Below are 11233 nucleotides of genomic sequence, written 5' to 3'. Positions count from 1 at the left end.
TATCATTGTCTCTTCCATTTTCAAGGAACTTTTGCTTTCTGTGCTTGTCAGTAGTCTTAAAATGCTGGAATTCAGAAATGTGTGACACTAACGTACTCTGAAAGCTCTGTCTGACTTCCACTGCACTGTCCTTTCAGTTACCATATGTTCTGAAATCTGGAAGTTGATTATGATCACCATCTACAGTTACTGTAGAGAATTACATATGAGAAAACATTTTAGAGAATATGGAAGCGTGAGTTGGAGGAAAGTTCTTTAAAAACACAAACAAAAACCCCACAAAAAAGCACAACCAAACAAAAAACCTAACTGACTTTACATAAGGACAAAGAAAGTGTTTTGGTATATTAAGTCAGCATAGGAAAATCTAAAATTTGCATGCATTTTCTTCTCTATTTTACAGTTCTTTAGTTTCACTTCCTTTGTAAGATGCCTTTGTAAGATGGCATCCACAAGAACACACTCATAATGTAAGTTTTTGTCCTTTTTTTAAAGCATGTGTAAGTTTTTTATTGTTACTTAAAATTTCATTCATAGAAATCCCCAGTTTTCCCTAACTACTTAATTAGGGACAACTAGTAAACTACCTCTGCAAGGACAACTAGTAAAATAAACAGCATTACATTGATTTGAATAACTGCAGGAGGGTACATTTGGCAGTAAAGGGTAGGCTTCATGTTTCTAATTTGAGAATCTCTTTTAATAGAATCTCTCTAGACTTTCTGAGGATGCAAAACCCCACAAGATAATATTAAAAAGCTAGTAAATTTCCAGGTCACATTAAAGCTCATCTATGCTAGGAAAACTTATTGCTGGAAAACTTTGTTGGCAATAGGTGAGATACCTAGTGTTGGGAGAGCTTAAAATGTTTGTCTAATGGGCCATTATTGGCCCTTTGTGGAACACAGTGAAAACTCTAAAGAGATCTGTGTGCTAGGGAATGAAAACAAAATTACATCCACATGTAATTTTATCTTCTGATACAGCTTTACTAAAAGCAGATACTGTAATAAAGGTATGCCAGAAATACCACTGACCCAGTGATTAATTTCTGTGTTGATTACCAATTATTCTCTTTCTAATGTATGTAGAGGGACTTGAACTTTAATCTTTACTCATGTAATCCCTCCTTATGTGAGATGCAGCGACCCCCTTTAGTCACAGGTTACAGGAATTACTTGCACCCTAATTGAAGGAATGTTTTATGTCTTTTTGTTCATTAGTTGTTCTGACAGGGTTGTAATCTACAGAAAAGATAAAAAGAAGCTCCAGTCCACAGAAAGGGGAATGTCTGTCATAACAGGTACACTGAATAACAGACTCTTCAGGTTAGAACCACTTGAAATACTCCTTGGAACAAACCACAGACTTCAACAAGGTAAGAAAACAAAGTTTCTTAGGAATTTGCAAGTGGAAAGCCTTGCTGGACAGCTGCAGGTTTGTGGATTACACACCTGCAACGTATGTGATGTGTGCACAGGGCATGAGTAGCACAGCAGTGCTACTCAACACTGGATAGCATTGCATTTTGAACTGTAGGAGCCCTAGTAGCTTAATGTGGAAAAAGGTGAGAGAAAGAAAAATGGAAGTACTGCACACTGATGTTACAAGAGTGGAAGACTTTCCTGTCTAAGGCGGAAACTCCTGGTGTATCTCTAACAATCCTGATAGGTGTCTTCTGCTAAGGACCACTGTTTCACGCTGCTGCCCTGCGTTGTGCAGTCCGTAGGACAAACAGGGGCCATGCGGTGTAGAAAAGACTTAATGTGAGAGTATCTGACTGGGCATCGCAAATAAGTTTAAACCAAGCTTTCTTACACTCACTGACTGTATTCTCCATCGTTGCCCCTTCAGTCTTTAGTAACACTGCGTATCTGCTATTTGTTTTGTTTAAGCTCCTGCTAGTAGGAAGAGGTTCAGCTCCATGAGGGATGGTTATTAACAGCTCAATACAGCTGTGCTCCTCCTAGTGCATTCCAAAGGCCAAAAGGTACTCAGAAATGCTTTTGATCGCAGACAAATACGATTTAAGTCAAATTAAACTTACCCAGCATCTCCTGAATGAAAGGTCAGACCTTATGCAGAATTGGTAGAGGTTTCAAAGTGTCCTTGCAGCCCTGGTGCAGCACACTGTATAAGGCCATCTCTCTTTTATGCTGCACACACTAGTTTTCAACTTTGGCCTAAACATATCTTCTCTGTGTAGAAAAGTAATAAAGATGATTTCCCAGGCATTAAAGAATAAATGTAATTAATTTCACATGCACACCCATATATCAAATACGTAATAAAAATATCTTCCAGTTTTTATCACTAGTTGCCATATTTTAGTTGATCTCTATGGGCATTATTTTGAAGACTTTTGTAAATACTGCCTTTTTTACCCTTGCCACGGGGACCAGAACTATTTCCTTCCTTAACTTTTGCTGCTCAGTCATGACTTTTGGGGCTTAAATACTGTATCTAATTGCTTTTCAAAACTACCTTGCTAAATTGACTTTACTAATTAAGGTTGAGTATTTGGAGGCTTAATGAAAGGTCAGCTCTCAATGTATGCGTAATCCCTTTACTGTGTTCCTAGTTAGTTTTCTGATTTTTGGCAGCACGAATGTTTTCCTGAGTGAAATAAGACACTGAAAATAAAGTGTCTTGAGTAACTGTATTACTTAAACTACTCATTAAACTATTTATTTTAATGCTTAAATAGAGTACTGATCACAACATTATCACTGTGGTGAATGATTGGCATCTCTCAGCTAAAGTTCTTTCAACTCAGGTTTCAAAATGCAACTTTCTGCTTTAATCTTCTGATAGAGAGAGCCTCTCTATCAATACTTTAATATTTGAAAAGGAAGTTGACAGTTACTGGAGTAATAGAAGAAATTATCCTGCCTTTGTGATTTCCACCAATTCTGCCTTCACCTCTCCACTGCTCAACATTTTCAGCTGTCTTGAATGTGGACAATCATTTCCAGTTCCTTAAGGGGTCTTAAAGTCATGATGCAATGATCCAATAGATTAACACTCTGACCTATCAGGAAACTGTGAATCTGATGAGCAAGACATTATATTTTTTATCTTATGAAGAAGAAAATGGTACTGATCTTTAACACACAGCTTTGTTTAAACATCTGCATAGTCCCACAAGGCATATTCAGTTAACTAATTCATGACAATTTTATTTGTTTTGTAGGTGATGGAGTTTGCTGCTACCCTTTCAAACTAATTTTGTTTCTAAATGGGTAGGGAGCTATTTGTGGGTAGTCTACCCAAGCAGTATTTTCTACACTGGTTTTCAATCCATCAACCAATAAATAAAAAAAAAAAACAAAACAAAACAAAAAAAAAACAGAAGTAAAAAGATGATCAATCCCATACATTTTCAAGTTGTGGCTCTAATATAAGTTCACTACTTCCATTCTCTTAGGTCGAGTCCCCACTAGGTCAGTATTGTCAAAATTGCCTGCTCGACATTCACCTTTTCATGTGAAAAACATATGCCACATGAGTCCCAGTTCAAGAACTGGTTAAGTCTCTAACCAATATCGGCATAAACTAGTTCCATGTCAAAAATTAGATTTAAAGGTTGAGTTGTATCCTGTCTCCTGAAGATGGAGCTCAACACAGTGCTAGGACAGCAAAAGGCAGCTGAGTAATTCCCTGAGGAAGTGTGGCAAAGAGAATATGGGAGTCAATCAGCAAAAAACGGCTGCTGACACTGCATCATCCTAAATATTTTACAAATTAGATATGAAGAGGAGCTTTCAGTTTTTAAAATAATTTGAATGTCACTGTTGATGGACGGTGGGAAATGTGGATGGCAGCTTTAGTTTTACTCTCTTTTTCCCCATTTGCTTGTGTGTGCATTTCTCTTTGGTTTGGCTTGTTTTTCTTGTTGAAACAACAGTTAACATGATTTAGCACCACTGCACGGAATATAATAGAGAAGGCTATATAGAAGGATACTACATTAATGTAACAGTATAGTAAAGCTCCGCTAAATGTTCATACTTTGCTTTTCCCATAAAATCAAAGCCAAAGGAGACAGAGTGAAGTTAAAAGGCAAACCACTGACATACACAGGTTCCCCAAACTTCAGTACTGCCAGATGAAGCATCTCAAGTTTAACCTCTGCATTTCAGGTTCAGTCATATTGGACCACAACCAATAGAGAAAGCTTAACACCCATAGCTCTTCTAATCAAATAACATATTTTTGAAAAATTATGGGAAATTTTGGAACATTCTATTTTTAGTTAATTTGATCTTAACTGATTAGCTTGATAATATACATACAACTCCTTCCCCAAGTAGATGGTACACACATATCTTCTGAAAGCTTTTTCATGCAAATCAATGCAGTTTTTTCTTTCAGTGAGAAAATGTAGTTCCCCTTTAAGACTAAAATCTAATTCTATACCTTGGAATAGTTGTAGTGCATGATTTTCATTTACCACAGGTGTGAAGCATACCAATGTTGGCAAAGAATGTTTTCTTGGTGTTTATTTTTATTAGAAATCTTGGGACAAACACAGGTTACGCAACACAGGCAATTTTAAAGATCGGGCCACAACGTCGGTGGAATGCGCGTCCTTCCCGACGTGCCAGGCAGCGGTTTGCAAGGGTCTTTCAGCCGCTGTTCCCTGAGTGCATCCAGCCACCTGTCTCTGCCCTACTGAGCGCCAGAACTGCATGAATTCAGCGAAAACTGCTTCCCAAATCCAGCCTTGTGAATCCCTCCGGCAGCATCCCGAAGGACCGAGCGCACCCCCTCTTCTTCAAGCCGACCCGGGCGAGGCGCCCCGTGTTTTTGTGGGGCCACCCCACCCAGCCGGCCGCCTGAAAAAGAGTTGCTTTGCTTTTGAGTATATGCAAGCTTAAGTGTATTAATGTTTTCTTACTTTTATTTCAGACTGATTTATTTTACTGATAAGAATGGTGAGTAAGGGTTATTGGTAGCTCTCAAGTGAGACTAGGTAGGGTTTAAATCAGCATGTTTGATAGCGTGTTGGAATAAAAGGTTCCCTACGCATCTGATTCTTCAATGCTGGTGATGAAAAGTATAATGCAAATTGTATGTCTCCTATGTCTTCCATTCCGTATGGGTGCATAATACTGTTTTACCTTTTGATTAGGTCTGAGTTCCTTTTATTCGGAGCTAATGAAAGGACTAGGTGCTGGTGGACGTCTGTGGGAACTTATTGAAAGGAAGCCCCAACTTCCATTTAATGGTGAGTCCTTGGTTTGTTACTGTTCCTAGGTTGATTTTTCTCTTATTGGTCACCAGTACTTCAGAAGGATGTTTGCAATACTTAAAGGTAGTACTGACTTACATTCTTCTGAAATAAACTAGGTAATTCTTCTGACTTTTCCTAACTGAAACAAATGATGAAATTTTCCTTTAATCAGAAATATTAGAAGCTGAAAACTTGGTGGGTTTTTCCTTTAATTCAGAATATGCTTTTAAATATATTACTTTGAAAGTTAGGTGACTGAGGACATGCTCATTTCTAGCTTCTTGAAATATTTCTTTGATGTCATCCCCACTTTCTCTTGGATCAGCTTTAGAGTGAAAAGAGTTGGAAGAAAGGAAAAGGAGGGGTGGGAGGAGCTCTGAGATGGCTGTATCTCGTATTTCCACTAAAAGGTTTACCATGCTCATCTCTCCTGGCTAAGAGATTAGCAGTCTGAAAAGAGACGCTTTCAAAACCAGGTGTTTTTCATTAAGACTGTCTCAGGTTTAAAGGGTTCATACTAACCTCGTGAAAACGGTTCCTTGGTGAGACATGTTGATTTGAAGCTGAATTTGCAGGCACAGACAGTTTGAGGCCTTTCAGCACCACATGCCAGACTGAATTTTGGAGTGGGGGACTGAGGCATGACTGGGGAATGAAAGCGAGGAAGGGATGGAGCTGAGCTGGGGAGCCCTGCTTCATGGGAGGGTGTGGATGTGCAGGTACAGCAGGTGTTGCTTTTGAAATGATTTGCACCCTTCTCAGTAGTGCTGCCCACATTTCTCCCGTCTTTGAGGGGCAAGGAGCCACTCTAGCACACGGCTTACCTGACTCACCTATGGGTAGGGGAGCTGTGGGCATTTTGCTGCATGAGCAGCCTGCCATACCACGCGGTTGCCTAGCTGGGCATGTGTAGTGTTGGACCTGGTAACATGGTGATAATATTTTTCGTATAGCTGCAGTGTTCCAAGGATACAAACAAGGAAGTTTTGAAGGGGAGGTAGTATCCCTGATGAATCAAGTTTGACATTGTTGGAAGTGCGAGGAGAAACAAAGCAATTTTTGTGTCAAATCAGTCGTTCACATCTGAATTTTTTTCATGGGCTGCTTTAGGCCTAAAGATAGGTTTGTGAGTCTGAAATCACATCTGTTTTTATCGGTACATTTATAGAAGAGTACCTTTGAGAGGTGTTAGATTTTTATGTGAGTTTGCTGATGTAGTAGTCAAATCCCAAAAAGAAGATACGCAAACTTCATCTATAAATCTACCTCTTAAATAAGTAATTAAATATAGTAACATATAAACAAATAGAAACAATAAATATTAGCCACTGTGTTTTAAATATTTAATTGTTTAAATAGTATAATAAAATATTTTTAAATATTTAATAATATTTAAATATAGTAAAAAAAATGTATTTCCAGCAACACCTTGTTTCCAGCTTTATCATTTGGAAGCTAGACAATGCCCTCCAGTAGTGAGTATATTTTGTATAAACAGCATTTGCCTGTATCCAACAAAGTAATTCAATGAGCTGCTCATAAAAGATACTTTCTGTGCGAATTGCTGAATTTTATCAGCTGCATCCCACTAAGCAAAACTCATACATGAGTGTTCACCAGCTCTGTGTGTTGTTAAGAAAAGCAATATAGCAGAGTCCAGGTGAGCTGTTAACACTAGATTCTCTCTGAGTTTATGGTCCTCTAGTTTGTAAACTTTTTAAGGGCTGCTCTAAGAGGAAGAGTCTGAAAAGAAGATCCAACAGACCTAAAAAGGGCTTTGAGTGAGCTCTGGCTTTAGGAAATCATAGAGCACCAGGTTGGAAGGGACTTTAAGGATCCTCTGGTCCAACCTTTCTTGGCAAAAGCACGGTCTAGACAAGATGGCCCAGCAACTTAGAAGTATCCAATGTTGGGGAATCCACCACTTCCCTGGGGAGATTATTCCAATGGCTGATTGTTCTCATTGTGAAAAATTTTCCTCTTGGGTCCAATCAGAATCTCCCCAGAACTAACTTGTACCCATTATCCCATGTCTTTTCCATGTGACTCCTTGTAAAAAGGGAGTCTCCATCTTCCTTGTGGCTACCCTTTAAATACAGGAACATGGTGATAAGGTCCCCCCTAAGCATTTTCTTCATGCTGAACAAACCCAGATCTGAGCCTTTCCTCATACAGCAGGCTTCCCAATCCTTTGATCATCTTTGTGGCCGAACCTTCTCTGGACCCTCTCCAGCCTGTCCACATTGTCTTTGCATAGTGGGGACCAAAATGGAACACAGTATTCCAGGTGTGGCCTTATGGGTGCTGAGTAGAGTGGGGTAATGACTTCTTTATCCCTGCTGGTGATGCTCTTCTTGATGCAACCCAGCATCCTGTTGGCTTTCTTTGCTGCAGCAGCGCAGATAGAGTTTTATGTTTTGAGTTAATTACCACAGAGGGGTTCTTTTGAAATGCTGTGCTTCAGATTTCTGTTTTGCTTCTGTCTCCCTGTTCTGGAATTCGTTAAATTCTTAATCTGATAGACACCAAGTCACATTCTGACCTCTGTCTCTTATCTCTTCACAGCTGCAAACCTGGCTGTAGGATGCTTTTCAATGTGTATAGACTTTATTTAGTCAGTGAAAAGTAATATTACCAAAAGGAAACCACTATCTGGCTGATGAAGGAATAACTACACGCTCTGGTTTGTAGCAGTGAAGCTGGCTTAAACTTCCTGCCATGACATCCAGTGCCGCACTGAAGTTTGCTGTGCCCTTCATATACCTAGTGCAACTGTTGATTTCATCATCATTTGGATGGGATTCTTTTTTTTTTTTTTTTTTTTATAATCTGGATTATTTCAGTGCTCTTCATCTTTACAGTGGTACCAGGGCAGAATAAGCAGTAGTATTGGGTCAGAAGTTGTCTTTGCCCCTGAAGGTATTGAATTGTTTAATCACATCAATAGTGACATCCAGAAAACAATCTTTATTTTATAGATGGAACACAAATTGATCAACGTTTCAGATGCCCACGTAGCATAGGTTTAGAGAAATCTTCTTTTACATTTCCTTTCAATATAAACTAAATATATAGGAAAGGATATAAACCTTTGTCTCAAAACGCAGTTATCATTGATTCTGTCTCATCAGACAATAAAGCCAAGAGATTATTTCTTTACTGCCCAAACACACCTGAAACATCTACTCGCTTGGCTAGTTAGGTTTTATTTTCACAGAACTTCAGCTGTTGGTGATAACAAATACCTCTGGAACAAATTATAATGGCTTTTTTCCCTGTATCTAGAATCCAAATAAGAAACAGGTACAATCCTATATATAGCTTTTAGATATTTTTACAGTAATGTACAGAGGAAGGACTTGTGGTACCATACTTCCTGTATTGCAGTAGATTTCAGTGTTTCAGGCCATGGAATAGACCGTGCAATAACTTGAACTGAGAATAAAGATAAGAGATTACTTGTTACTTGGGAATAGTAAGGATTATGCTGTTACCACAGAATTTAGCAAATACATTTATATTCCCAAAGGGAGGTTTACAGACCCTTGTGGTTTTACCAAACAAATAAGTTACAATGTATATGTCCACGGATTGAAGTCAGAGAAGGAGTCTGAAATTGTGTGCTCTTGCCTTTGCCATTTCTATGCTACTACCATTAAACTGAACGCCTGGAGAAGAGGAGGGAATATGGGGAAAAGAAAAGCAAAATAAATTACTTGCTCTGGGGACAGCAGGACTAGTGAAATCTTGATTGCTACTCGTGAGGGTCTGTTTCCCATCCACAGTTACTGTTTAACCAAACTTGGGCATGTGCTACCGTGTACTGTGGCTGTTTGGGGGTTCCTTGTGTGCTGCATCAGAAAAGAATTAAGGGGTTTGACTTGCATCTCTTTAGCATGAACAAACACTACTTGGGTGTTGCTCTGGTGCTGCCAGTTTTCACAGAACTGGTAGGAACTTCATCAGTGAGACTTTGTCCCTTGGGAATGCGGCACCACTGTCCAATTAGTTTGCTTTGTATGGATGTGCATCGCTGAGGTTGAACAGGGCTTGAAGAAACTGTGTTTGTCTTACCTATTTATAAACTTTTTCTAGCGCTGATATTCTCTGAAGATAATTGTTTAAATCAAATGTCGTGCTACAGAAAGGAGCTGGTTTTATTTAACTTCAGCAGTCGTTCTTTCATGATGGTTCATTATGGTATTTCACAAACTAAAATTTTAATTTCAGTGAATTGTTGCTTAAGAGTTATGCTTCTGATTGGTCGTTGAATACACAGTTGTCTTGAATTTATTAAATATACTTTCCACTTTAAAAAAAAATAATCTAAAAAATAGCCATTAATGCAACAAACCTAGCAGCAACTTTATTGCAGTGACAGTTTTTGCTTAAAAGCTACCCAGTTAACAGACAGTGGAGAGGGAAGGGCTCTTATCCAAAGCGGAGAGTGTTTCAGGTGACTTGTGGCTCGGTGAAAGGGCAGTACGTGATTTGCAATGTTTATCTTTTTGCATGTGTTCTATGGCAACAGGACTTTGGCCTTCAACAACTCCATTTTATTTCATTGCTCCTAGTGGACAAAACTTAAGTTGTTTATAATGTGTTAAAAAATTCAGATAACTCTACTAGAAATGAGCATTGTGAATTGTTAGGTATTAGCAAGATGCAAATTCTCCCTCTTGCTGTACAGTTACCCTCTTGCCTACGGGTTCACTGCTGGTGAGCAACCTGAAGTTGCGTTCAGGACAAGTGGCAAAGCACAGTGGTTCAGTCATGGCTGAAATATAATCCCTGTGGTCCTGAATTGTGGCTTGCCCCTATCCCTAGATCTAACATGGAGATAGATGTTTCTATTGGGTGTCTGTAAAGCAAGTTCTAGGAGGGCTGAGCTGATTTTTGTTTCTGTTCACGTTTCTGTATTTTTTCTTTGTCATACAGAGGGAATCACATTAGGCAAAGACACATTCAGAGGTGCTTTGGAATTCAGGGATGTCGAGTTTGCATATCCAACACGTCCAGAAACATCAATTTTCAAAGATTTTAGCCTTTCCATTCCAGCTGGCTCTGTTATGGCTCTGGTTGGCCCAAGTGGTACAGGGAAATCAACTATTGTATCCCTTCTACTGAGGCTGTACGATCCTATCTCAGGTATGCTTTGCGTGTTGCTGTCATTCATAACAACTGATGCTTTGCATCTCAGATACCCCTTATAAACAGTTGGGGTTCCTGTTCCACTGATGCACCACGCTTGCCTCTGGGGCATGTGGCTACCTTGTGGTGCCTGCATAGCTTCTGCCTTTCTGATCCACCAGTATGGGATTCCTCAGGGGTCGTTGTTCTCAGCTGTTCTTTCTGCCTCTCTTCAGTACTTGTCAAACACACGTGACTTTACTGTTTCTTAAATTAAGGTACTATCACTGTTGATGGCTTTGATATCCGTCAGTTAAATCCACTGTGGTTCAGGACAAAGATTGGAACAGTGAGTCAGGTAAGGGAAAAAAAAAAATTCTAAGTGAATGAAGTAATTTTGTGTGATCAACTAGCTGTGCCTCACTTTGCTTCTTTTTAAAACTATATCATTTTGCTTCTTAGTGAAATCCCTACATCTCACCGTAACTACTGTTGTGCATGCTTTGTTCCAAAATTAAGTATTCCGAGCCCATCCCATTATTCTGTAATCTTTTTTTACATATTGATAGAGATTCAGATTGTGAAGGTAGAAGAAAAGTGTGCATGTGGAGACCGGAAAGTACATTGTTGCAAATTGCATAGGTGTTACTATCTTGATGTTTCCTATGATTTGTTGGAAGAAGGTAATAGAAAGCTTTATAGTTAATCACATTTTGTATTAACGGCAGTTACATAATCATATTTTACACAACCATTTGAAAACTGACCTTATGTGCTCTGTGTTGTTTCCAGGCAAACACAGTTCCACTAGGAAAGCATGAAAGTACAGTAGTTTTGGTGCTTGCTGTTGTAGTGTCCCCTCCCTAG

General features: G+C 39.1%; 1 protein-coding gene across 1 annotated transcript; it reads left to right on the top strand.

Moving 5' to 3' along the window:
* Nucleotides 1-4862: 4862 nt before the first annotated feature.
* On the top strand, nucleotides 4863-11233 carry LOC122153738 (ATP-binding cassette sub-family B member 10, mitochondrial-like). The gene is made up of 4 exons (XM_042796114.1): nucleotides 4863-5230; nucleotides 10175-10384; nucleotides 10645-10724; nucleotides 11159-11233. Exons 1-4 carry the CDS (start codon nucleotides 5161-5163, stop codon nucleotides 11231-11233), a joined length of 435 nt encoding a protein of 144 aa, XP_042652048.1. The 5' UTR covers nucleotides 4863-5160.

The sequence above is a fragment of the Tyto alba genome, unplaced genomic scaffold (assembly GCF_018691265.1).
Source record: "Tyto alba isolate M040663 unplaced genomic scaffold, T.alba_DEE_v4.0 Super-Scaffold_22, whole genome shotgun sequence".
Classification (NCBI taxonomy): domain Eukaryota; kingdom Metazoa; phylum Chordata; class Aves; order Strigiformes; family Tytonidae; genus Tyto; species Tyto alba.
The sequence above is the reverse complement of the archived record's forward strand: the minus strand, read 5'-3'. Positions and strand labels throughout refer to the sequence as shown.

Bases quoted from the DNA above. Each gene is read 5' to 3' on its own strand.
- LOC122153738 (XM_042796114.1), top strand. From the start codon at position 5,161: ATGAAAGGACTAGGTGCTGGTGGACGTCTGTGGGAACTTATTGAAAGG. The intron at 5,231-10,174 runs GTGAGTCCTTGG...TTTGTCATACAG, and splicing joins GCCCCAACTTCCATTTAATG to AGGGAATCACATTAGGCAAA. The intron at 10,725-11,158 runs GTAAGGGAAAAA...TGTTGTTTCCAG, and splicing joins AGATTGGAACAGTGAGTCAG to GCAAACACAGTTCCACTAGG.